This window comes from Lagenorhynchus albirostris, chromosome 8 (assembly GCF_949774975.1).
Source record: "Lagenorhynchus albirostris chromosome 8, mLagAlb1.1, whole genome shotgun sequence".
Taxonomy (NCBI): domain Eukaryota; kingdom Metazoa; phylum Chordata; class Mammalia; order Artiodactyla; family Delphinidae; genus Lagenorhynchus; species Lagenorhynchus albirostris.
The window spans coordinates 57,886,601-57,914,527 of NC_083102.1; the positions used below are offsets into that span (position 1 = coordinate 57,886,601).

General features: G+C 38.0%; 1 protein-coding gene across 4 annotated transcripts in view; it reads left to right on the top strand.

The window, feature by feature from the left end:
- The first annotated feature begins 476 nt into the window (after positions 1-476).
- The window catches only part of PPP1R9A (protein phosphatase 1 regulatory subunit 9A), a 326,308-nt gene continuing 298,857 nt past the window's right edge, over positions 477-27,927 (top strand). For all 4 annotated transcript variants that reach the window (XM_060157051.1, XM_060157050.1, XM_060157052.1 and 1 more), the window contains exon 1: positions 477-1,871. In XM_060157051.1, coding sequence (XP_060013034.1) covers positions 477-1,871 — 1,395 coding nt within the window. The remainder of the gene's footprint in view (positions 1,872-27,927) is intronic.

Sequence of the window (27,927 nt, forward strand, 5' to 3'; positions counted from 1 at the left end):
TGTCACTTGTATGTGTGTATGTGTGTGATTTTGGTAGGGATCTCAAGTTATGTTTGAAACAGTTTTGTTACCAAAGACCAATCAGAGTTATAGCTTTTAAATTCTTGGCTTTGAAATTCCCATTTCAATATGTAATTTCTTCTTATTTGACATGTGGCCAAGCCACTTTGGAAAAAAAAATGTATAATAGTTGACTAACCGTAAATTCAAATAAGTAAATGAATTCAGAAATTCGTTCTTTTCTATTACAGATGAACCTCTAGTCTTGCTTTGAAAAAGCCATTTTGTGTAACTCTTGACTGCATAATTTCCTAATACACCTGTTGGGAGGATCACTGACACAGTATGCCATTTGAGAGGTACTTTTTCTTGACCAGATACTGGTGATTAGAGAAGAGAGGTGTTTTGTGGGGTTTTTTTTGTTTTTTTTTTTTCCTGATCATTATGAACACTGGCTTTTCACCCCTGAAGTAAAAATGTTGAAAACCGAGTCTTCAGGTGAACGTACCACTCTCAGAAGTGCCTCTCCTCACAGGAATGCATATAGAACTGAGTTCCAGGCACTGAAAAGTACCTTTGACAAACCCAAGTCAGATGGGGAACAAAAAACAAAAGAAGGTGAGGGATCCCAGCAGAGCAGGGGAAGGAAATATGGCTCCAATGTCAACAGAATTAAAAATCTATTTATGCAGATGGGTATGGAACCCAGTGAGAATGCTGCAGTCATTGCCAAAACAAGGGGGAAAGGTGGATCTTCATCCCCTCAGAGACGAATGAAGCCCAAAGAATTTCTGGAAAAAACAGATGGCTCAGTTGTTAAGTTGGAGTCCTCTGTTTCAGAACGAATTAGTAGATTTGACACAATGTACGATGGCCCTTCATATTCTAAGTTCACAGAAACTCGCAAGATGTTTGAGAGAAGTGTGCATGAATCAGGACAGAACAACCGCTATTCCCCAAAGAAGGAGAAAACTGGAGGGAGTGAACCTCAGGATGAATGGGGTGGTTCTAAGTCCAACAGAGGCAGTACTGATTCCTTGGACAGCCTTAGCTCCCGGACGGAGGCTGTCTCCCCAACTGTGAGTCAACTGAGTGCAGTATTGGAGAACACCGATTCCCCCAGTGCCATCATTTCTGAGAAGGCTGAGAACAGTGCATACTCAGTGACTGGACATTATCCCCTGAATTTACCGTCGGTTACTGTTACAAATCTTGACACCTTTGGGCACCTTAAGGATTCTAATTCTTGGTCTCCTCCAAGCAAACACAGTGACGATGCAGAGGATGCTCAGAAGAGTAATACAACTCCAGTACTAGAAGTGGCTTCGAAAAGTACCTCTCTAGCTTCAGTGCCCAGTGAAGAGGCACAGCAGAGCAAGGAAGCCGAGGACCCCACATCTAACCAAGAGACTCCTGACAGAATTGACAGAGACATTCCTGAAGGACCTTGTGCTGAAAACAAGGCAGTTACAGAGCCTGAAATCCCTTCACCACAAAACGAACCTTCAGAAGACGCAGAAGCTCATTTGGTTGGGAGTGAGGCAGCAATGCAACAGAAGAAAGAACTTGCAGGTGGTGATTTTACCTCTGCTGATGCATCTAGATTCAGTTGTGGAAAGGAAGTATTCGAAGATTCAAATAATTTTGGGAGCTCCCATGTTTACATGCACAGTGACTATAATATATATAGGGTGAGATCCAGGTATAATTCAGACTGGGGAGAAACAGGCACTGAACAGGATGAGCAGGAAGATAGTGATGAAAACAATTACTATCAACCTGATATGGAATACTCAGAAATCGTTGGATTGCCAGAAGAAGAAGACATCCCGGCAAATAGGAAAATTAAGTTTAGTAGTGCTCCAATTAAGGTAAGTATGTTTTCTCAGTTTGTTTTTGAAGTTTTTTCTAAGTTTTTTGTTTGTTTGTTTGTTTGTTTTTTAGTATTTGGGCCTGACTGTATGTAGACTAGCTTTGACAGCTATAAAGAATTCAAGGTTGTTGATATACACACGTTGTCAGGTGATTTTAAAAGTTTGGAGTTTGAGAGATATTATTTCCTGATGTGCTTTATAGTTGTATAAACCAGTACTGAGTAATACTGAAGTTGAAGAAGTTTGGGGATTTTGAGAGACATTCCAATGGATGGGTGTATGAATAATATGAACACTGAAAACCAGGAGTGTTAGTTTGAAATAGAATTACTTCTTTAACTAGTTTTACTTGAAATTACCCATGAATAATAAAATTATCTGAATCGAAACACTGTAGGATATGAGGTATAATGTACAAAGGGAGAATTATGATAACCTTGAAATAATATTCTTTATTTACTTGCTTAAAAAATCCGAGTTATCCCTTACTTAAGTGTAAGTGGATTGTGAGGAATGTTGGAACTTTTTTTTTGTATTGCTACTTGGTAGTGAATGTTGGATTCGTGGAAATACGTTAGCGGACTTAAATACTTTAATTGGAAAGCTATGACTCTAAATAGCTTTGAGTTCAGAATTTTTTATATGGCTTTAAAATGAAATTGTGTGAAAAGATGTTAAATTGATTTGCCATTCATGGATTTATTTTTACCTCTTAAAATCTGGATAAATGCCAATTGAATACAGGCGCTCTATTCTAATGACTTCACTTAGTTAACATTTGGAATAGAAGAATAGCACAAAGTACATCCGCAGCGGGTGGTGAAACATTATTAGCTGATAATGGCAGTGGGACAGGAGGTGTTTGGTTGAGTATCAGAATCTCCTGGAGTGCTTTTTCAAAGTGTACTTGTCCATCGGCTCAGCCCCAAGATGCTGGCATGCCCTCCTAGGGGAATCTGGGGGGTTGTCGTGGCAGAATATGTAGTTTGAAACCACTTTCTAGGGGCTTTTAGCTTACACAGTGTGTATATATGATAGATTTGGAATTAGATCTGGTATCTTCTTAAATTTTCTCCTCAAAATCTAAAGTCACTGTCTATTGTTATTTCCATCTTATGAAACTTTCATATAAGGCTTTAAGATACATAATTTACCTAGCAAAGATAAATATGACCTTTCTGTAAGTATGAAATAAACTAATAATCTATGAAATTATTTACTGGTGTTAGCAGGCAAACTTTTCTTTCATAGTGTAAAGCAAAAGTTCTGGGTCAGAATGGGCCATGTCAAGTTAAACTATGTTTGAAATAACTACTGGAGTTGTGAATCTAGTTTCTAAGTAAGCTAAGTTTCTTCCGCTGCCCTTTCCCACCTTCCTTTGTCATTCTCTCCCCTACCCCCCAATGGTAGGTACTCTCTTTAGAGTTGCCTTTCCCTCAGGCCTATCCAGCCAGCTTCTAAATTTCATCTTTTACATCCGCTTTGCAGGTGCTCCCCTTGGAACATCATCTTTTTACCCCTGAGGAAGAAAGCAATAAGATTAAATTGTTATGCATTGAGCAAGGCAGGAATAACTGAAATGAACTCTTCAGGGAGTTTGTTAAAACCAGTGGCTGAGTCCCTAATGGGGGATAGCAGTTTATGAAAATTTGGCAACCAAATGGGGCACCAGCCTTGTATTTGGGTCCTATGCTGCACAATATGTAACTGCATAGTAATAGGTTTAATGGATTTTAAAGGATTTATCATTGAAATTTGGATGCTCTTTTGTGAACAAACCAGGTTTTTGGTGTGATACTTTGAAATTGAAGTGATTTTTTTTTCTGCCATTTATAACAATAAGCATTTTGCCTCTGAATTTTCACGTAATAGACTGTGTATTTCACGTAACAAGGAATGAACTAGATTACGTACATTTAAGTTCAACACATTTCATTAAGAATATGGATCAAGCATCAGATTTGTGAAAGCTAATGTGCTGCGTTTTAGTGGGCAGTTAACAGTACTAGTTGGAGTGGATTAAGTTTGCAAACAGAAGATTCATTCTTAGCCCTTTGTGATGAATAAGACAATTACTCTTTCTTGTTCCCATTGTTTAACATGTAAGTGGAAATTTTGAGTGCTACTTTTCTACTGGTGATGATGGTAGTGTTCAGATTATTCTCCAGTTAAGATTTTTGCCTCAGAGAGTGGTAATAATTAAATTCAGTAAGTGTTTATTGAAGGCTTATCATGTGTCTATTCTCATGCTGTTAGCTGCAGAGGACACAAAAATCTATAAGGTTCCCTCTTTCCTCTGTGAGCTTGTAGATTCAGTTCATAAACACATGGTATTTAAAACCCATGAAACACAGTGTGAAAACCTGTGCTGAAGTGTCTAATGTCCTATGAGTACTTTAACTGTTCTTGGCTATACTAAATGCATGGAGTGAACAGGATTTGGTAGATCATTTGGAAGGGAATACACTCAGCCATTCCCTATGTGTGTTTCCTTATTCTTTTTATAAATATATATTTATGGAATGGAAGTTATGATTTCCAACTTAAATCTTTTCCTTTGAAACTTAAACACATTCCCTATTTTAGAAGTAATAGGGAGCATATTCCTTACAGAAATGATTTTTAGAACTTTTACATTCTTTTCCCGATAGTCTCATCTTATTCTTCACTAGAGTAAACATTCTCAACACTTTTGGTCTTTTGTCTTAGATCTTGTGTGTGTGAAACAATGTCCTCAGTTTCTATTTCAGTTCTTCTATGGATGTTTTAAATAGATATTTCCCTAAGATGTCTTAAATCTGAACCTAGAAAAATATCAAAATAATAGCTGATCTTTCCTGTGTAGTATATCCCTTATGTATAATTTTTGGTGACTTTTAGAAATGGTCAGATTGTTTCTTAATGGATAGGTTAATGTGTTTCATAGTGTCATGGAAAGTTAGAATGGAATTAATAATAGAAAATGTAAAATCCAACTTCGAGATATGGAATGAGGGAGTGTTAGGAAGATGCTAATTTGAGATGTGGAATTATACCTTCATTCTCAGGAATTTCTCAGAACCAAGGAATTGAATTAAATTTGTCTTAGATAAATCAAAAATAGAAAGGGTGACATTTAAAATTATTTTTTCTATTAATTCAGAACATTTATTGAGCCCTTACTATGTGTCAGGAACAATGCAAATGTAATAAATACATAAAATGACTGCAGCTGATCAAGTCAGGAACCGGTGGTCGGTGGGAGGTGTACAGCCCATTAAGGTCACTTCTTAGGTCATTCTGCTCAACTCTGTTCTTGGATGATCTTTCTAAGATCATCACTGCAATCTTGTTAAGGAAGTCATGACTCTTTTTCTGTTTTTGGTAGCCTTATGTCCTTTGGATTGGTGTTCTTGAAACATAGCATATCTGAAAAAGGTTATTTTCCTAATTCCCAGCAAAATGAAATTGCTGGGTTAATGTTGGGATACATAATGCTATACTCTTCTGTGTGTTTTCTCAAGTTGCCTCGAGCTTTACAGAGCTGGTGTTCAAAGGAGAGTCACCAAGGGCAGCAATGCTTCTCTGAGACTTACATGATAGTTGTTGAAAATGGGTTTCTTAGCATTCTCTCCCTCTTTTGGGGCTCTGAGTTATTGTCAGGGGGTACACGAGGCCTTTTATTCAGGATGGTGTTCTGAGCGTAGTTCTGAAATCCAAATTTCTGTCTTTGTGCAGCGTTCTCTTTCTAACAGTCCTGCTCAGTGCTTCTAAACTTGAATTTGCATATCAATCACCTGGGGACCTTTTAAAATGCATATTTCTTATTCAGTAGTTGTTTTGTAGGAAATTACCTTGATGCAGTGGTTAGCCTCCAGGTACACTCCCAGCTATCCTGGAGGTATGGAATAGATAGGCTCAGCAACCAAATTTAAATGCTTGAATCACACGATTTATCAAATTAGTTTAAAGCACACAGCCAGAAGCAAGAGGAAAGCAGTGAGGGGTAAATTAACACACTTAAGGTGCAAAAGAGATTGGAAGGAAGGACCACACTACCTGAGTCCTGGGTACACAAAATTCATGTGTCCTGTCCCTCTCTCTTTTGTATCAGCCTTTGCCATTGATGGTGTGGTTATGAGGACTAGAGTTGATATTTGAGCAAGAACTCCACAGACTCATGATGCCCTTGGCATCGTACTTCCTGGGATACATACTTGCTGTATGGAAGAGAGTGGGGACAAGTACACTTAGATACAGCTGTAGCTTTGCCAGTTTGCCTGCTGATGAGCCATGGGCGTTGTTTGCATTTCTTGGTTAGAGCACCTGTGGGTCCCAGAATAGGATCATACTGGGTGGCCGATATGGAGATGGCATACCTGTCAGAGCAGAGATGGTATGGTAATGACTTGGTCTTTCCACCCCTTTCTATCTACAAGTAAATCTCTTGTTTGTTCCACAATATTTCCTACTTTGGAATGTCTTACAGGTTACTAACTTACCTATTTTTAACAATATCTTGTAACTTTTGTCTTGGCCTTACAAGCTCTCATTATCTATACTTAACTGAGTCTCTGAGTATTAGCTCACTTACCATCAGTGATTATCACTTCTTAGAGTTTCATCCATTCCATTTGTTTTCTTGACCTTTATAACAGAATTTAATACTCTCAAGGAATATAGCAAACTCTCAAACAGTAGGTCCGGGGTGAGATTTTGCATTTCTAGCAAGCTCTCAAGTTGGTGCTGATGCTGCTGGTCACTATTTGCAGTATGATTTTGAAGTATAATCTTCTGGCTTCTGAAAGGGGCTTGTAACGAAATGTTGGGGAAGCTCACTTAACAGATTTGCTTTACAGATGGGTCTGCTGTAGCTGGTTGTATGGGATCATATTCTTTGAAGATGAAACAGGTGTAAATTTGTGAAGTGCATGAAGCACTCTGTTTCTGGATACCAAAGTGGATTATGAGCCCTAAATTCATAAGGAGTTTGGGTCATTAAAAAGTCATATCTTGGACTCTTTGTGTGGTCTAAGTGGTTTTTTTTGTTTTTTAAAAAAATTATTTATTTATTTATTTATTTTTGGCTGCGTTGGGTCTTCGTTGCTGCGCGGGCTTTTCTCCAGTTGTGGCAAGCAGGGACTACTCTTCGTTGCGGTGCGTGGGCCTCTCATTGCAGTGGCTTCTCTTGTTGTGGAGCACGGGCTCTAGGTGCGTGGGCTTCAGAAGTTGTGGCTTGTGAGCTCTAGAGCGCAGGCTCAGTAGTGGTGGCACATGGGCTTAGTTGATCCGCGGCACGTGAGATCTTCCGGGACCAGGGATTGAACCTGTGTCCCCTGTATTAGCAGGCAGATTCTTATCCACTGCGCCACCAGGGAAGCGCAGTGGTCCAAGTTTTTAATTATAAAAGGACAGGAGTAGGAAGTTCTTGATAGACTCAGAAATTCCATTTCTCTCATTCTTTTGGAAGCCTAAATTTAAAAACTTCTAGAGAGAGTATAAGCATCATCATCTTATATAGCTTGCTTTTATTTGGATAACATTTAAATTGAACTTCCTTTTAAAATTTGATGGTTTATAACCAGGTAAATAAGTCAAATATTTTAATGTACTGTGTAAAATCAAATAATGAATAGTTATTGAATGAATACCGCGTGGGTCTACCTCTTTTTTTTTTTCACTGAACATTGGTCATTTAGTATTTAAAAGAGATTCTTTTCTACAGCAGACTATTATAGATGTTTGCCGGCATTTATTTGTAGTAGAAAGATTTAAAGTTTCTTGCTTTTTGTGTCATCAACAATATTTTTTATTCCCCTCTAAATTTCCTCACAAAGGATGCTAGTGTTGGGGTAATGGACTTTAAAGACAAGAGGCTGAATTTGGGGGAAAATAACTTTCTATTATGTGATCCATACATTGTTTACTTTATTAATCCAGTCACATGCCAGTCAGCAGTAATTTGATTTAAATCTCGTCTGCATTAGATTTTTTTCTAACATCTTCTTCACCACTCAAAAAGAAAAAGGCTTCAGAATTTCTATAGAAAAATACAGTTAGATACAGGATAAATTCTGTATAAACAAAACAAATATTGTTATGTTAAACTCTGAATATCATTTATTGATTTTTGTGCTGTTATCTAATTTATTTACTATTTTTTCTTAATTTCCTATGCTCTTTTTGGATCTATTTCATTTTTGTTCTTTTGCTTCATTATATTCTACAGTTTTCATTTTGAATAGGAGAATACTTTTCAAGTAATGCTTCATATTTTTTCTTTCTGGTCACTTAAGAAAATTTCCCTGGTTCTAATCTCTTCCTCTTGGTTTGTGACATAGAAACTAAAGATGAGAAATACTTAAGGGTAATCTAGTGTAATTGCCCCAATCACTTCAGTTAGCCCTTCAATAGCACATTGCTGACAGATGATCATTCAGCTTCTGCTTGAATAATTCCACTTATGGGGAGTTTATTATTTTTCAAGGCAAAAGGAAAGTTAGAAGGAGGGACATGTTGTGTGTGTGTGCGTGTGCGTGCACGCTCTTATATTTACTTATTTTCATGTTTTTAATTTGCAATTTTCTATTAAGATAAAATTCAAATAACATAAAATTCACCATCTTCAAGTGTACAATTCAGCAGTTTTCAGTATATTCACTATGTTGTGCAACCAGCACTATTATCTAATTCTAGAATATTTCCATCACCCTAGAAAGAAACCCTGTGCCTGTTAGCAGTCACTCCTAATTCCCCTTCTTCCCACGTCTTCTGGCAAACACTAATCTAGTTTCTGTCTCTGTGGATTTGCCTTTTCTGGACAGTTCATATAAATGGGATCCGGGGCATGCTTTTTAAAGGGAGTGTAGGAGACGCAATGAGTATGGCGTGAGATATGTTAAAATTTAAGATACCATGAGGGCAGCAGACCTTAGGAAGGTCTAGAGAGCAAGGATAAAGGAATTTTGGGATGGTGACATGGTCTTAAGATGAAGTGGCAATGTGGGGACAACAAATGCTGCCTGCCTGTTAATGCAGTTCATGGAGAGAAAGAAGACAGGAAGCTGAAGTAACAGCAGGATCCAGAAAGGGATGAGCATATTTGTTAACTGAAGAAGACTAGTGTACGGGGCAAAGAGGATGGTTAGAATCACTCCCTACCTTGGGACACTGCACTTTTCTTCACATAATCTGAAATTGCTGTTGATGAAGCTAAGTGATTGCTTCAGCATAGTGTATCTTTAAAGGCACAAAAGCGCTAATGCCAATTTTCATCTTTACATTGGTCTTTTCTAGCATGCGGAGACCCTTGCCCTTTTGTAATGACCTGATGCTTATTTCCATCCTACTGCTCTTATGTTCTTGCTTTCATTATTCTTTTATGTTGATTGGAATTGTTCATGGACAGACTTCACTCTTTATTTTAAAAATTCTCCTCCTCCTTCAGTACTTCAATATAGATTTTATATGCCATACTTGCTATTATCTATAATATAACCGTGTATGAGATAAGTCATTTTGGGCAGGCACTTATTTAATTTATTGCACATTGTCAACTAAAGTATATTATATACATCACTGTTAAATATTAATTGATAATGAAAGTAACACCAAAAGTTTCTTGATATTCTGTAAACTTGGACAAACCTACGTCTTGAGGCTTTGGTTTTCTTATTCGTAATTGAGGCTCTCTTACTTGTAGTTTATCACTAAGACCTCTTCTAAGCTTTAACCTCTTGTTATCTTCATTATCTCTTAAACATATTTGTACAGTACCATTATCATAAATATTTGTGCCGTTATTTCAAAGGGAAAAATTTGAACATCTTTTGTTGAAATTTCAAAATGAAGAAGTTATATTAAATTGCTCTTGGGAATGTTATATATGCTGTAGATTATAGTAGAAACTTTAAGATGATTAAAAGGTTAAATCCAATGGAGTACATTTTGATAAAGTGGCTTTTAGAGCAACTCGACTTTTGAAAGTGTGGCTTGAACTATATATTGAAATACCTTGCTGAGGAACCTACGAATAAAGAAAGAAATGTTTTGTAATATAGTTGCTGACATATTAATTGCTTCACTCACTGTTGTTCTGGAAATAGCTTCACAGCACTGTTCAACATGATTGAGACATTGATAACCTTTTGCATGATTCCCAATTTTTTAGCCAAACTTGCTCTCTCTTTCTCAGGCCCCTATCCTTACAAAAAGGACAATGAAATAGGCAGAGTATATAAAGATATTTGGAAATTTTATATTTTAGGAGGACCAAAGTCTTGTTGCTTATTTAATATATTTCAGAGGGACTAAAAAAAGAGTTTGTACAGTCAAAACTATTCCATATATATTTATGTGTGAAGAAAAGTGGTTTTAAATGCATCGGCTCACAGACATGTTATCCTCTTTCTCTCTTTTTTTAAGTCAGATAATGAATGAGTTTTGTTCTGGGGAAAGCTAATCTTCCACATTATTTTCCGTGCCAGATGAAATACAGTGGGCTAGGTTGGGACACATAGTAGTTGACAAGGGTCGGAAAGATAAACAGAATGGTGACCTGGGAGAGTCCAGGTGAGAGGCTTCGAGAGTAGGTATTTGGTGTTTCTCCCTTGATGCTTTTAGACTGGTATGATCCTGAGAAACTGTATGGCTTTGTGCCTTGGGTCTGTCACGGTCCAGTGAGGGGGACCTTTCCCCTTCTTCCACTTCAGATCTGTTCTCCAAAAGTTGCTTTTTACTTCTTTTCTGTCAGAACATATGTCAGGATAGAGCTTCGTGGAGGGTACATTCATACTGCAAAATTTGTCTAATCTTGATACAAGGATTTTAAATAGTACTCAAAGTGAAAGGTGCCTATTCAGGCTTTTGAAGGGTTTTCCTTCACTGTAAGCGACCTCAATAGAGGAGGGAGAAAAAAAGGTTTATTGGTTGTTTTTTAAGGTCTACTTGTGAGTCAGTGCTGTATTGATGGGTTCTTTTTACTAAGCACTTGTTTCAGATAAAATGGATGTGCAAAGTTGTTTTGTAAGAAAGAAACAGACATAAATTCACACTTTTCATTATGAATCAACTATTGTATTTTTTTTAAAGAACCCATTCCTAGAGATACAAACTTATTTATGTATAAAATAAGTAAAGAAGGAAGTTACATTGTACAGCACAGAGAAATATAGCCATTATTTTGTAATAACTTTAAATGGAGCAGAATCTATAAAAATATTGAATCACTATGTTTTACATGTGAAACTAATGTAATACTGTAAATGAACTATACTTCAATAAAAAAAAATTAAAAGAAAAGAAACCATTCCTCAGAGGAAAGGCAAAACTTACTATAGGGTGTTTGACTATCATCTTGTGCACCAATATGTAAAACGTAATTATTATTATTATTTTTTGGCCGGGCTGCACGGCTTGCAGGATCTTAGCTCCCCAACCAGGGATCAAACCCATGCCCCCTGCAGTGGAAGCTTGGAATTCTAACCACTGGACCGCCAGGAAATTCCCAGTGCATCGGTTTTAACATATGAATGCCCAAAGCGTACATTTCCTCTTAGAAATTTTAAGACTGATCACTGAACATTAAAACAAACACACAGGGCTTTCCTGGTGGCGCAGTGGTTGAGAGTCTGCCTGCCAATGCAGGGGACACGGGTTCGTGCCCCGGTCCGGGAAGATCCCACAAGCCGCAGAGCGGCTGGGCCCGTGAGCCATGGTCGCTGAAGAGCCTGTGCTCCGCAACGGGAGAGGCCACGGCAGTGAGAGGTCCGCGTACCGCAAAACAAACAAACACACACACAAATCTTATGAAACATAAAAGCTGAGCCAGAAATGAAAATCTGTGATACAATAGGGAAAGCAGAATACAAGAATGTTAATATATAGTTCAGGTCTTCATTGACTTTTTTTTTTTTTTTTTTTGCGGTACGCGGGCCTTTCACTGTTGTGGCCTCTCCCGCTGCGGAGCACAGGCTCCAGACGCGCAGGCTCAGCGGCCATGGCTCACGGGCCCAGCCGCTCCGCGGCATGTGGGATCTTCCCGGACCGGGGCACAAACCCGTGTCCCCTGCATTGGCAGGCGGACTCTCAACCACTGCGCCACCAGGGAAGCCCTTCATTGACTTTTGCTACATGTGCATAACACATTATGTTTTGTTTCAATGTTAAATTAACGTCGAAAAGGAATTAACCCTATATTTCTTGGTCAGCATCTAGAATTATCTATGATTATTTATTTAGGATAGATTCCTAAAATATTTTAAAGCCTTTGATACACACAGCCTGAATTATTATTCAAAAAGATTTTATCAGTTTATAATTAGCATTGCACTGGAATGGTTTTCTCACAATCCCTGTACTAGCACTTGGTATTATATATATGCTTTATAGTTTTCAGCTTATTAGGTTTCTCATAATTTCTATGTATTATGTTGATTTATTGGTGAGGTTGAATGTTTTCTTGTGTTTACAGGCAATTTTTGGATATGAATTTTGGGTGGTGTTTACTGCCTTTTTTTGTCAATGATTGTTAGTAAGGAGTATATCAAAGTGTTATTTGTCTTGGTAGAAAGTTAAAAGAACTCACATATTCAATAATAGGGGAATGGTTAAATTCATTATGATATATATATATGTATACATATAGTGTAATAAGATAAAGCTGTTATAAATCAAGTTTTCTAAAATTTTTAAATATGAGAAATATTTTGCAATATACTATATAATAAAAAGACTGGTTAAGTATTTAATATGCATTTTTATCACAATTTTAGTTTTAAAACTAAAAGACTGAGCAAAGACTGAAAGTGCATATAGCAAAATGTTAACTCTGGTAATTTCTGGATGCAGAGAATAAAGGTGATGTTTATAAAATTATTTTAATTTTTCTAGATTTACTAAATTTTCTACAATGATGATATATTACTTTAATTATAAAGAAAAAGAAACGGGGGACACATTTGGAACAATCAGCAATACCAACTCTATTTTTTTGTTCGTTTATTTTATTTATTTTTAATTTTTTGGCCGTGCCACGTGGCATGCAGGATCTTAGTTCCTCTGACCAGGGATGAAACCCACATCCCCTGCAGTGGAAGCACAGAGTCTTAACCACTGGACCGCCAGGGAAGTCCCTAACAACTCTAAAATTGACAAAAACTTAAAAAAATACTGCCTGTGATTCTAGTAATTAATTTTTAATGTAATTTTCTTTGGAGGTCACAGAGAAAAATTTTGGGGTATAAATTTATGGAATACTGAAGAAGGTGTTGGTTTAAGAAAATGAGTGAACTTTTGACAGTTGAATTCCTTAAGCGCATACTTTCTAATCCTTGGTAAAATTGATCCCATATATGTGGCTAAGCTTGTAAGTATTATGTGGGGCAGGACTTTCTAATGAATTTTAAATTATGATGATAATACTTGCATAGGTGTTAGATATTTTCTTTGAGTTGCTGTTGTCTGTATGATATCCTAACGTGTTACTTAAAATGTGCTTTTAAAAACTGGGCATATATTCTGGATCTGAAGTGAAAAATATATTAATGCATAGTCTTACTCAAAATAATACAAATTTGTTGAAAGAAAGCCTAAGAATTCTCCCTTGTGAGATCACATCTTTCTTTTGGGTCTATTAAATTATTGAGCCTTAACAGGCTTTGTCTTTCAGAAGCTGAGAGTAGAGATGTCAAGTTTAGTATCTTGCCTGTATGTAATCCTATGAAAACACTTGCATGCACTCAGTTAAAAATGGGATTTTGTGTCCTAGGTCTCCACAGCATCCTTTTGAATATGTTTTCTAAAACACCAGCCAATATGTAGTTTCCTGTTGTTATTCTTAACAAAAGTTTTAGCTGAAAAGATTGATTTGATATATGATTAGAGTATATGGTAGTATATAATATTTTTAGTTAGCATCAAAGGGTCAGTTACCCTCATGCACTGGATAGTGTTGCACCTATGAAAAGTTTTGGTAGTATATAAATGATAAGAAAAATATTTTTGGGGGTGGCAGAGTTTTCTGAAATCAGAATGTTAAAGTGTTGCTTTTGGCCTAATTAGATCAGCTGATAAATCTTACAGTTTCAAGCAATTCCAGCATTTTATAAGTTCTGGTGAAGTCCTTTAAACTGCCTTACTATATAATCTGGTGCTGCATTATCATTTTTCATTAAGTATACTTAAACCTTACTGTGATATGGCTAATAAATTCTATTTGTACTTTATTGAATACTGAATTTATAATAGTACTACTTAGATATGTACTACATACATAATTGTAAGTATTATTTAAAGGAAAGAGGGCAACATTATTAGGTACTCAACCAAGTTTGAGATGAAACTTGTGTTTTTCCATTGGGGACTGTGATGCTTGTGGAATTTTTATGTTGCTGGTTCCTTCTCTGAATAATGAGTTCTGTGAGTAATATATTTAAGGAACTAGAGAGCTCTCAGTAGATTGCTCCACTTGTAGAAGTAGCAATTAGAAGTTTTAGTTTGAAGTTACTTGGGTTTGGCACTTATTGTTTTGTGAAATTCTTACCCTTAATCTAGAAATGAATCATTGACTGAGTAGTTGATCCCTCTCACTGGAGGATGGTGGAAATAAGCTGTAAATATTGATACAAAATACTTTTTTAGTTGTCTTTTTTCCATGTCATGTATTTAATGTTTAAGTAATATATTAGTCAGTGTTCTCCAGAGAAACAGAACCAATACGATGTGTGTATGTGTGTATTTGTGTATGTGTGTGTATAGATAGATATCGAGGGAGAGAGGGAGAGAGAGAAAAAGAGAAAGATAGAAATAGAGATGTTTAAGGATTTGGCTCACATGATTATGGAGGCTGGCAAGTCCAAGATCTGCAGGGTGGGCTGGTGGGCTGGAGACCCAGGGAAGAACTGATGTTGCAGTTTAAGTCTAAAAGCTGTCAAAGTGGAGACCTAGGGAAGGACCCAGGCTAGAGGCTCAGGGTGTAAGTTCAGAGGCTGTCTGCTGGAGAATTTCTTTTTGCTTAGGGAAAGTCAGTCTTGTTCTATTCAGGCCTTCAACTGATTGGATGAGGCCCACCCACATTATGGAGGGCAAGCTGCTTTACTTAAAGTCAACCAGTTTAAATGTTAATCTCAATCAAAAATATCCTTGCAGGGACTTCCCTGGTGGTGCAGTGGTTTAGAATCTGCCTGCCAATGCAGGGGACAGGGGTTTGAGCCCCGGTCTGGGAAGATCCCACATGCCGCAGAGCAACTAAGCCCATGTGCCACAACTACTGAGCCTGCGCTCTAGAGCCCGCGAGCCACAACTACTGAGCCTGTGTGCCACAACTGTTGAAGCTCGCGTGCCTAGAGCCCATGCTCCGCAACAAGAGAAGCCACCACATTGAGAAGCCCGTGCACCGCAACAAAGAGTAGCCCCGGCTTGCTGCAACTAGAGAAAGCCCATGTGCACAGCAGCGAAGATCCAATGTAGCCAAAAATAAATAAATAATTAATTAATTAAAAAAATATGTCCTTGCAGAAATATCCAGAATAATGGTTGACCAAGTATCTGGGCACTATGGCCCAGCCAAGTTGACACATAAAATTAACTATCACAATCAGGTTTTCTTATTTGGTTGTACCCTCTGAAACTGTTTCAGGGGAAAAAAAACCTCAATTTCCCCACACACCTTAGTGGAAGAGTTGTTCTGCCCCTGTCATTCTTAGAAAACCTGCCAAAGGGGTTCTTCCTTTTGGGACAGAATGTAGTAGTAGTAGCAGTAGTAGTAGAAAAAAGACCACATGGTTTGGAATCAGACCTGGATTCAGATCCTGCTGACATATGATCTTCTTAACAAAGTTTGTTTAAACTTTAAAGGCAGGGACTTTGTTTTATGGTTGTGTCTCCAGGACTGTCACACTGCCTGGCACATAATCAGTGTTAGTAATCTTTTTTTTAATTAATTAATTTATTTATGGCTGTGTTGGGTCTTTGTTGCTGTGCACAGGCTTTTCTCTAGTTGCGGCGAGCGGGGGCTACTCTTCGTTGCGGTGCGCAGGCTTCTCATTGTGGTGGCTTCTCTTGTTGTGGAGCACAGGCTCTAGGCGTGCGAGCTCTAGAGCGCAGGCTCAGTAGTTGTGGCGCACGGGCTTAGTTGCTCCGCGACATGTGGGATAAGCCTGGACCAGGGCTCGAACCCGTGTCCCCTGCATTGGCAAGCAGATTCTCAACCACTGTGCCACCAGGGAAGCCCATTGTGTTAGTAATCTTTGATGTCCGTCACCCATGCTCCTTGCCCTTTCCTGTTCACTCTCCCCACATCTCAAGGTCCAAGTTGGGATGATGGGATAATATTTGTACATGTATAATGATTGCATAATTTATTTATAGGTAAAATCCTTCAAGTTAGCAGTTATAAATGAAAGCTGAGTGATTCCATTACAGATTGTCATCTTTTCTGGCCCCTGCTCTGGCTTGCTGAAGCTGTTGTGCTCTCTTTCATTTGGAAAATCTCAGTCTATTGCCTGGTAAGATAATGACAGTTTCTAAGTAACCAGAAACAGTTATTAAAGTATGGTTGCATGAGATATGGCTGTGAAAGTTGAAGGGGGAGAGTATTCATTTTGCTTTAACTTTATTTCTGCTTTGAGTGGTTGCCCAAGCTTGTAATTAGTTGCAAGATAATATAAAAATTGGGCTCCATATGAAAGTTGTAAAGTTACTTATTTAGAAATTGCAGTAATTTGCCACATCTTTGGTAACTTGAGTCTGTGAATATATCTATATTCTTTCATGAAAATTATTGAAAATTTAATTAAAGAAGGCAGTTGAATTATTTCTTACAGTTTAGTCTCTTCCCCACCTTTTATTTCCTGACCTGTTTATTAAAATGTGGTTTCTTTTGTTCTTTTCAGTGATTAGAGAGGAATTACCTTTTTGGATCACTTCTACCCCCACCCCCTTGATACTGATACTGAAAATTTAATTAAAGAAGGCAGTTGAATTATTTCTTACAGTTTAGTCTCTTCCCCACCTTTTATTTCCTGACCTGTTTATTAAAATGTGGTTTCTTTTGTTCTTTTCAGTGATTAGAGAGGAATTACCTTTTTGGATCACTTCTACCCCCACCCCCTTGATACTGATTTTAGAAATGTCCTTGGTTTTAATTCCAGACCTAAGTCATAATTTTATACGTATTTTGGTAGCCAGTTGTCTCATTTTCTGATCAAGCTCTTGCTGAGTATGACTTTTACTTATCCAGAAAAACAGTTTTCCATTTTTCTTGGCGCTTTTAAGTAATTAGTAATAAACTACATGGGAACAAATAATCCAAGGTCTTCAAATCATATTTTTTGCCTGCATGTTGCTTGTATGTTTTCTCCATGAATTATGTTACGTGGAAGATGTCTAACAGCTGTTATTAGGCTAAAATATGAAATGGCTTTGCTTGTTCTTGTAAATTTGTTTACGTACAAAATGTATATCATTTTCCCCAGGCAGAAGTAGCTTTTAATGGCACTCTAAGAAAGAGAATTGCTAAGCTGTTTTCTGCATTTTTCTTTTTAAATAAAAATACAGTAACTACTTTTTAGGGTTTATGTGCATTTCTGGAGACACAAAAAAGTGTTCTGTAAAAATTACCTTTTAATGCTAGTGATGTTGTTAAGAATATATGACAATATGAGAGTTCATCATGTTATGTGAATGAATTGAGTCAGTATGTCAAATGTTACGTTATTACTGGTGATGATATTTTTTGTTTTGAGACTAATATGATTATAACATTCTATAACTACTGTATGGGCATAAGTCAAGGTTAATAAATCACTTAGTCAGCTGTTTATAAATAATGGGTTATGCTGCAGCTATTTAGAGAAGGATTATATTCTGAATTGATTGGTAACAGTCAACAAACATTAATGAATATACTTAATATATACTGAGCTTGGGCTCTGCTGTGTGGATATTGTGATAAATAAGCCCTTGCTCCTCGAGACATTTATAGTCTTATGAAGGAGATAGAGAAGAAAACATTGAATGGTATTGTAATGTATATAGGTATATACAGAAGGCAACCATTTATTGTCCAAATGTGACTCTTTTCAGGATAAAAACGGGGTGAATAATAATTACACATATTTGAGAAATGGGATAGTCTGAGTGTATGTGTTTTTTTTTAAATAAGAGCATAGACCATTGCTTAATCTTCTTTGTATTGTACAATGTCTAGGGTGCCCATTTAGTTTATTATCAGACTGGGACTCTTTTTAATAGTGAAATGAGTTCTGCCAATATTTATGCTGAGACAACAGGCATAACCTATGACTGACCCAAGGCAGCCAGTTCACATTGTCACCTACATATAACAGGGTGCAGAGGTGCTCCCGAGCAAGGGTGTCTACCTTCTTTAGGAGGAGGGGTATCATAAGGGAGAGATTTTTAGAGGAAGTGATACGTGAAACTTTAAAGATGACTTAAGAATTAGGTAGAGAAGTGGGACATCCTAAGTCCAGGGAAAAGCATTTTTGAGATAACTGCAAATAAATCGGAACAACTGGAGGAACAGTAGGGGTGTGTGTGTGTGTGTGTGTGTGTGTGTGTAGGGTAAGATTGTGGGCAGGTAGTGTTTGTATCCTAAGGCGTCGGAAGTTAAATGCAAACTGTGGGGAGTCATTGAAGAACTTTGAGGGATGGATGACCTCATCATTTTGCTGTAGTGCTTCACTCCTGTGAGTGGTTATGGAAGGTTGGAGGAAATTCATTGGTTCTCCATGCTTTCTCTTTCATTCCTTATGTTCTTTCAGTAAACATTTATCTAAGAAGCTTTCAGCCAACTTCTATTTAACCTGCTTTCTGGGCTAACTGATGTTTTCCATTTGCTGGACAAACTGTGCTGACTAATGCCCATCTGAGTGATCCTGGCTCAAAGACTATTCTTTAGAATGCCTCCACCATCATCCTGCCATATTGAGTTGTAGGCTAACTGTGAGTGGTTATGTACATTTCTAAACCTGTTTTTTTTGCTGACTTCTTGTCTTTCTAAATGTGTATTTAATTGAATATTATGTAAATTGATGAAATATGAGTGTGAAAGAAAGTTTTTTTTTTTTGTCTTGGTTCTTCTTCTTATTTTTTTTTGGTGTGTTAGTTTCTGCTTTACAACAAAATGAATCAACTATATATATACATATGTTCCCATATCTCTTCCCTCTTGTGTCTCCCTCCCTCCCATCCTCCCTATCCCACCCCTCCAGGCGGTCACAAAGCACCGAGCTGATCTCCCTGTGCTATGCAGCTGCTTCCCACTAGCTATCTATTTCACGTTTGGTAGTGTATATATGTCCATGCCTCTCTCTCGCTTTGTCACGGCTTACCCTTCCCCCTCCCCATATCCTCAAGTCCATTCTCTAGTAGGTCTGTGTCTTTATTCCTGTTTTACCCCTAGGCTCTTCATGACATTTTCTTTTTTCTTAAATTCCATATATATGTGTTAGGTATTTGTCTGTCTCTTTCTGACTTACTTCACTCTGTATGACACACTCTAGGTCTATCCACCTCATTACAAATAGCTCAATTTCATTTCTCTTTATGGCTGAGTAATATTCCATTGTATATATGTGCCACATCTTCTTTATCCATTCATCCGATGATGGACACTTAGGTTGCTTCCATGTCCTGGCTATTGTAAATAGAGCTGCAATGAACATTTTGGTACATGACTCTTTTTGAATTATGGTTTTCTCAGGGTATATGCCCAGTAGTGGGATTGCTGGGTCATATGGTAGTTCTATTTGTAGTTTTTTAAGGAACCTCCATACTGTTCTCCACAGTGGCTGTATCAATTTACATTCCCACCAACAGTGCAAGAGGGTTCCCTTTTCTCCACACCCTCTCCAGCATATATTGTTTCTAGATTTTTTGATGATGGCCATTCTGACTGGTGTGAGATGATAAAAATAAAAATGTAAATTGAATTCTTTGGAAAGATTTGATAAAGGGATCACTTAAAAATCCTGCTGTTGAATTAAATGAGGGCGATATGGATGAATAAAACTGAACAAATAATCTAAAAAGATTGACTACTCCAATTATTTTTCACGTGTTTTTAAGTTTTGGGTACACTTTAAGAAAGCCAAACTGGCCGTCAATAGCCAGTGCATTATGCAGAAAGATAATGCTGATTGTTAATCTGCAGACCTAAACTCAAAGGGAAGGCCCTGGCCTGATATCCAGAGATTGGTGAATGAATGCACTTTTAGATATCTTACATTAATATAGACATGGTAAAATATGTATCAGTTTTTATGATTTCCCACTTAACTGCCTTTTTCAATTAGTTGACAAATTCATAATCCAGTTTGCTTTGGGTAAGAGCGCATCTTCTTGTAGAGACTGTCTGCTCTTGGCTAGGGACTAAGCTAATCACCTAAATTATGTATTAGAACGTGTCCTCTCTCAAGGAGCCTGCATTCCAGTGGGAGAGATGTTGTGAGAGAAGCAGTTTGATAGAGGTGTGCACAGGATACTCTGGGTGTAGAGGAAGGGTGCCTGGGTTCTGGGTGCTAGTTAGGGGAAGATTCTAGGAGGAGATGAGCTCTAGCTAAGTTTTGAAGGTTTAGTAAGTTTTGCAGAGAAAGGTGCAGGTGTGCAAGGTAGCAGGAAGACACAGAGAAAAGCATGCTCTTTTTTGTGGATCTTAAAGTAGTTTAATATTGTTGGTACAAGGTAAGGCAGGGGCAGATCAGGAAGGGGTCTTTCTGCTGCTGGACTTAGGACTCTCCATGCTTTTCTGAAAACTCACCAGTCACGGGAAGGGGTTTTGAGCCTGCAATGGAAGGTTGAATTTGTGTATTAGAAAGACCACTCTGATAGAGGAAGGAAGGTGGGTTGAAGGAGCAGGTGTGGAGATGGGGGTGGGATGGGTATGCAGGAGTCCACATGAGCAGGGATAAGACTGGTGAGTGTTTGTAAGGATAGGGGTTAAGACAGCCAAAGGGCAAGCTGGAGTTGCCCCGCGGCATGTGGGATTTTAGTTCCCGGACCAGGGATCGAACCCGTGTCCCCTGCATTGGAAGGCGGATTCTTTACCACTGGACTACCAGGGAAGTCCCTCACCTATCTACTTGTCTTTCCCTTGCCTCGTGCTTGGTTTATACGCAGGTACTCAGCAAATGAGAGATAGTGAAGGAATTAGCTGGACATCAAGAGGGAGTTGATTATGTTTGATCCAACAGCTGCAAAATAGGGTGGATGAACTAATGGGGTCCTTTGAGCAAAGGCTGTGGATCTGAGGGTTTGATCTAGATATCTACATCATTGGGGTACTGTGAGGAGAGATAAGAATAAGGGGTGGGACTTCCCTGGTGGCACAGTGGTTAAGAATCCGCCTGCCAATGCAGGGGACATGGGTTCAAGCCCTGGTCTGGGAAGATCCCACATGCTGTGGAGCAACTAAGCCCACGAGCCACAACTACTGAGGCTGCCCTCTAGAGCCTGCAAGCCACAACTACTGAGCCCGCACGCCTAGAGCACGTGTTCTGCAACAAGAGAAGCCACCGCAATGAGAAGCCCACACACCGCAACAAAGAGTAGCCCCGGTTCACCACAACTAGAGAAAGTGCGCACGCAGCAACAAAGACCCAGTGCAGCCAAAAATAAACAAATAAAATAAATTAAAAAAAAAAAAGAATAAGGGGTTAGACCTGATGAGTGGTGGGAGGCAGCATGATGGGGCAAGCCCACATTTTGGAGGAAGAGAGTTTGAGAAATAGTGCTTTGGAGAAATCTCCAATGAGATTAGAAAGATTTTAAGAAGTGTAAAGGTTTAACAACCTTCCTGGTGGGTTGGTAGATGAAGTACCAAACTGAGTAATTCTGAGGAAAGCTGGTGGTATTTATGGATTGAGACTGGGGCAGAGCTCTTCTAATCAGGAAAGGTAAGAGAGGTACAGAAATGTAAGGATATTGACAAGTATTTATTTCTGATAAAGTAGGTTAGTATTATTGTACCATTTAAAATATGTAATAGTAAGTCACAGCTGTGTATAAGGTTGGTGACAGATTTGGAATCAGATTTCAGGGTCTAAAAGAACCAGTGCCATGTCTAGCTGTCAGAATATTGCAAGTTAAGCCTAGATTATTAATATATCTATCCAAGATAGTCAAGTATGCAGACTGCTGTTACCTTCTGTAGAATTACTTTGCATGCTCAGCTGGAAGTTTTTTTTTTTTTCCTTTGCAGATTTTTCTAGCTGTAGTATTTTGCCCTCTGGTATATTGAATCTGTAATGATCCCAAACAAAGCCTCCAGAGTAATGTACATGAATATCATTCTAAGCAGTAGACAGAATTAGTATTTCTTTCAATCTTCATTTACATTGCAAAAATAAGTGCTCATCAGTAAGATGTTGTGTTTGTTTTCTTTCCTGAAGGCATGGTGAGGTTCAGGTGGTATTCTGGTGTAACTCCTAATATACTCCAGAGTTGATTCTCTAGTTGATTTGAAGAATAACCTTTAGACAGGGCATTGTAAATTAAAATCTTTTTCCTATTGGTCTAATGTTTTAGGTGATTTCTAATGATTTAGGTGATTCTAATGATTTAGGAGATTTTATTCCTGGAAACAGATGTCACCTTATAAAAATACTAAAATTAGTCATGAAAATGAATAGAGAGAACACACAATGTAAGTTTATGCAAGTATTAGGTATATTAACCAACACCGTAATAATATAAATGTTCCTTTTAAGGGATTTTTCTGCATGAATTAGACTGACTGTGCATTCTTAAAATACCACTTCTATGTGTACGAATGTTTGCCTCCTAAGGTATTTGGATAGGAGTGGCTGTTTCCATGACTGTTTATTCTGCAGGGAGTTTTTGCTGTTGAACCTACACTGACCTGGCTCTTGGCATTTACTTCGTTTGAGGTGGGTGTTGGGCTGGGCATAGCCAGTTTTAAGGACAAGTTTAGTTTTCTTTGCTGTTGTATAAAGTAAGTTGGCAAATGCTTGTGCTTGAGCCTTTCTATCTCAGGAGTGGCTAGAGATAGCGCTACTTGCCGTTCTTTAGAAAGAATGGATTATGATTATGATCTTTTTTTTTTTTTTTTTTTTTTTTTTGGCGGTACACGGGCCTCTCATTGTTGTGGCCTCTCCCGTTGTGGAGCACAGGCCCCAGACGCGCAGGCCCAGCGGCCATGGCTCACGGGCCCAGCCGCTCCGCGGCACGTGGGATCCTCCCAGACCGGGGCACGAACCCGTGTCCCCTGCATTGGCAGGCGGACTCTCAACCACTGCGCCACCAGGGAAGCCCTATGATTATTTTTAAACAAAGCAGTATTTACCAGCCTAAAGGTGCTTTGGATTTTGTATCGTTATATTTTGCCTCATGACGTTGTAAGTTATGTCAACAAGATTGGATTGGTACCAACTCCATACTTGAATTCTCTGAAATGAAGATGCTGGACTAGATGATCTTGATATCTAGAAGTCCCCTGTAGCTATAAAATTTCAAGCCTTTATTATATAATTCTTAATTTGCTATGTAAATAGTCAGACCTTTTACTTTGGTAAATGTTGTTTTGAGGTGTGAATTTAGTGTTTATTAAGCTTATTAGAACTGAGGCAAAGTTTTGTAGAGCTAATTCTAGAGGTTAAATTTAGTCCTATGTTAAAATTGACAGAATATGTATTCATAGCATTTGACCTTGGAATTATAGGTAGGAGTGTTTGAGAGGAAGGGAAAGGGGAATGGTAGGACTCATCATGACAGTTCATGAATTAAATTAACCACCTACTCTACCAATGATAATTATGATACATCTTTTTTTATGCTGCTATTCATTTATAAAGATGGAGACAGAGATTCTGATCTACCTGGGACATATGCTTTGTAATAGGGTTTTGATTCGTATACATTTTATGATTTGATCTCCTGTGTGACTGGTATCACATAACTGTGAAACAGACGGTCAGGAATGCAGTATACATCTATAGAATAGCACTAAGTGACGGAATATGTGACTATATGATTAATCGTGAAAGAATTAACTTTGACTATAAAACACACACACACAGATTGTCTTTGGCTATATACATACATCCACATCTCTATGCATATGTATGTATATAGCATATATAGTGTCCTGTCATCATGTAGGAAAATTTCAGTGCTTTAATTATTAAGAATAGTTACATCATCAAACTTCAAAACTGAAACAAATTCTCTGGGAACATAGTTTGCCATGATTACACTGTGGAAATGTGCAAATTGACAAGGAGATTAACAGAGAGAAGTTTATTATGGTTCAGGTTTTAACTGCAGGCTGCTCCAAGGTGAAGTTAAAATATTCTGAACCATTTGCAGAAATGCCGCTGAAGCATGTAAAGTATCAAAGTGCTTAAGTCATCACTGAATTTAGGTAGACAGGCAGAGAGATCAGAATAGAACGTGAAGTGGGAGTCATTCTCCTCTCTTCTCTCAGCTGTATTGCACACAGTGCCAGTGTGGCTCATGCTGTGTGCTTATATTTGAAAATCAGTGTGCTCAGGTCCTCTACCCCGAGGAACTCCGATGAGCTGAAGAGTAGCATCATAGGGCAAGGCAGTGAGGTATAGTGAGATTAGGGTACTCGCAGCCCCCAGATAAAGTCACCTGAGTAAAACTTGGTTTAAGTACTTTGTCTCTATTCTGTAACCACCTAGGGATTTCTTCATAATTGAAGGAAGATTCCTTACCACTTGAGGAAACATTTTTTATTCCTAGCCTCTGTAGGTTCTTGAGTATAAGTATGCTGTGCATTACCAGTGGATCAACAATCAAACAAGTGTTTGAGTGCTTGCTCAGCCTAACCCCTTAAATCTCTAGGATATTCATTTGTATTCCGTCTCACAACCTTCTTTTAAAGATCCTTTTGTTACTGTGCTTCAACCAATAATCTATGTGACTAGGAACTCCTTAAGGGTGGGTAGCTCTGTGTCTTTGTAACTTTCTGTCCCCACTGCCTATGGTACAAATTAGGTGTTCATTAATTTCGAATGAGTGAAACTTTATAGCCGTCTTCCCATAATTTAGTTCCAAGAACATATGTCATGATTTCCAGAGTTCTTAGATACTAGTTAGAATTACAAGTATATGGCATTAGTGGTTTGATTTCATAAAGAACTATATGCCTCTCATATGAACTGCTTTTTATAGAAGATTAGAGAAATAACAATATCTTCTTTTTTCTTTTTATCTACCTGACTTAAAAAAAATTTATTTGTTTGCACTGGGTCTTAGTTGTGGCAGGTGGGCTTCTTAGTTGTGGCTTGTGGGCTCCTTAGTTGTGGCATGCAAACTCTTAGTTGTGGCATGCATGTGGGATGTAGTTCCCTGATGAGGGATCGAAGCCACCCCCTGCATTGGGAGTGCAGAGTCTTATCCACTGTACCACCAGGGAAGTCCCATTTTCTGTCTGACTTTTGAGGAGATGAAGATATTCAAGGTATCTAATGGCCTGGTTCCTCAACCAGACCATTGGGTAACGTGGCCCTGATGATGGATATTTGTCTTACCTGTAAATTGGTATAGCATTTTGGATAGGTTGCCAAGCCAACTCATTTCTTTGTTTAATTTACAGTAACTTTGAGAATTAGTTTTCTTTTATAGGTTGTAATATTGCATATACTTATTTGTTGAGTGTTTGCTTTGGGCATGGTGATATTTTAGACATCTCTCCATATGCTCACGGAGGGATTTGTTCTTCCCTTGCCATTATCCCAGCAAAATGATGACAGTGCTTATGGGAGGGGAGCAGATATTTGAGGTGTTATTTGTTTAAACGGCGTATGTAACTTGTTAGCCAGTGGAGGAGGTGCTTTGAATTTCAAGCATCTTCTTACCGTACCCTTGTAGAAGTCAGGGTGTGCACAGAAGTGGTGTTTAATTTCTTATTCATCTGGATTATGCTTTTTATTTAAAGTATTGATTGTGAAATATATTGCTTAGATTTTATATCGTCATAACTATTTTATGTGTAACTTTTATTTGTTTTTTCCCAATGCATTTATATTTTCAGCATTTTCCTTTTATAAGGTGTAATTGTGAGAAAGTAATTGGAGCCCTTGAATCTGCTGTCTTTGTCTTTTGTTATGCATAAACATCGTATGGTTGGAGTTGATACAATCAAATAATTTTTTCTTTTAACATAACTAAGTTTGTGATTCTGTTTCAGCAACAGAAATTTAAATCTGGTTTTATTTCAGATGTAATTTGGTTATAATTTTTGTGAGATTCAGACTCCCTAGTTGATATGTATCATTTTGTTATTAAATTGCCATTTTAAGGCTGCTTTCACCCATAAGTCTCTTCATAGAATTCCCCACATTGCCATCGCTTAATATTCAAACTTTTTGTCCTCAATTCTAGGGTTTTCCGTCTATACTCTTTTTCATTAGATCCCTATTCTAGTAACATTTTCTGCTGTTTTCCATTTCATTTTATTTTGCTTACATAAACACATTGGTTTCTTACTTGAAAAAGAAGTATTTTAGAAGTCTTTTTTTTTCTTTTTGGTAACTTTGTACATGGTATTACGCAGAGGATTCCAAGTGATTTACAAGAAGACAAAAACCCGAATAAAAATAGAGAATCAGGAATAAAGCAAAGAGGAGCCCAAATGTGGAGATTGTAAATCAGCAGAATTGGTTGCTCTGCTTGGGCTTCACATGTGATCTTGAACATCCTATAAACCATAATGGAAAGGAGGTATACTCAGTTACATGTTTCTGATATTAAGGACTAGCAGCATTTTTAACCTCAGAAGCAACAAAACTTTTGTTTATAAAGAAAAAGTTTTTACACGGGACACTATAATGATGATGATAATAGAAATACCTAACATTTACCACACAAAAGCACTACTTATAGGGTTTTATCTGTGTTAATTCATTTAGTCCTTAGGATAGTCAGTCACTTTACAGCAGTGGAAGCCCAGAAACAGCACACTTGAGCATGGAGCCTAGTGGTCACGGTGGTCTTGCCCTGGAGACTATGCGCGTTACTAGTGAAGGGCCTTTAGAATGGGCCCTTCATGGTAAGCTGTCTTCTTTCTTTCTTTTTTTTTTTTAAAGAATCAATTTTATTTATTTATTTATTTTTGGTTGCGTTGGGTCTTCGTTGCTCCGCGCATGCTTTCTCTAGTTGTGTCGAGCAGGGGCTACTCTTTGTCGCAGTGTGCGGGCTTCTCATTGTGGTGGCTTCTCTTGTTGCAGAGCACGGGCTCTAGGCAGGTGGGCTTCAGTAGCTGTGGCACTCAGGCTCAGTAGTTGTGGTGCACGGGCTCAGTAGTTGTGGCGCACAGGCTTAGTTGCTCCTTGTCATGTGGGATCTTCCCAGACCAGGGCTTGAACCCATGTTTCCTGCATTGGCAGGAGGATTCTTAACCACTGTGCCACCAGGGAAGTCCCCTTCTTTCTAATTTTTAATCCTATTTGGAAAATAGTTTTTCTATTAATGCTTTTAACTGAGTTTAGAACTGACTGCCATTGCATAGCATAATCAAAGTAAATTCAGGTTCTCAATTTGAGACAAATAAAACTCTAACATTGTGTTTTTCTTTGTTAATATATTGACTAGTCTTTGAAAAATTTCTGTGAAGAAGTTCATATTTAACAGATGGGGAACCAGAGGCAGAGTTAGGTCCATAAGATCAGGGTAAATTGAGAGATGACCCAGGAGTAATTTGGATGTAGAATTCTGTTTGAGCAACATTTTGGCCTTTTACTGGATGTGCATTTTATGTCCAGAGTAGAGCATCAGACCATCGATCATTCATGTGTCTTTCCTGTACCAGACTTACTGACAGCTCTGTAAGTATAATTGAGTCACAGCAGCACACCCTTAACAATTTAGACATCAAACACTTGCTTTGAACGTATAGACCTTTGTTTAATCTCCTCTTATGTGACCTTTCAAGATCTCTAACAAGCGGTATAAATTTGAGAGCTTCTCAGCATTAACTGCTGAGATCTATCCTGATTTTTATCATCCAAGTGTTACCTCTCATGTTTATAAATTATTATTATTTTTTTGGTCAAAAAAATCTGGCCAGTGA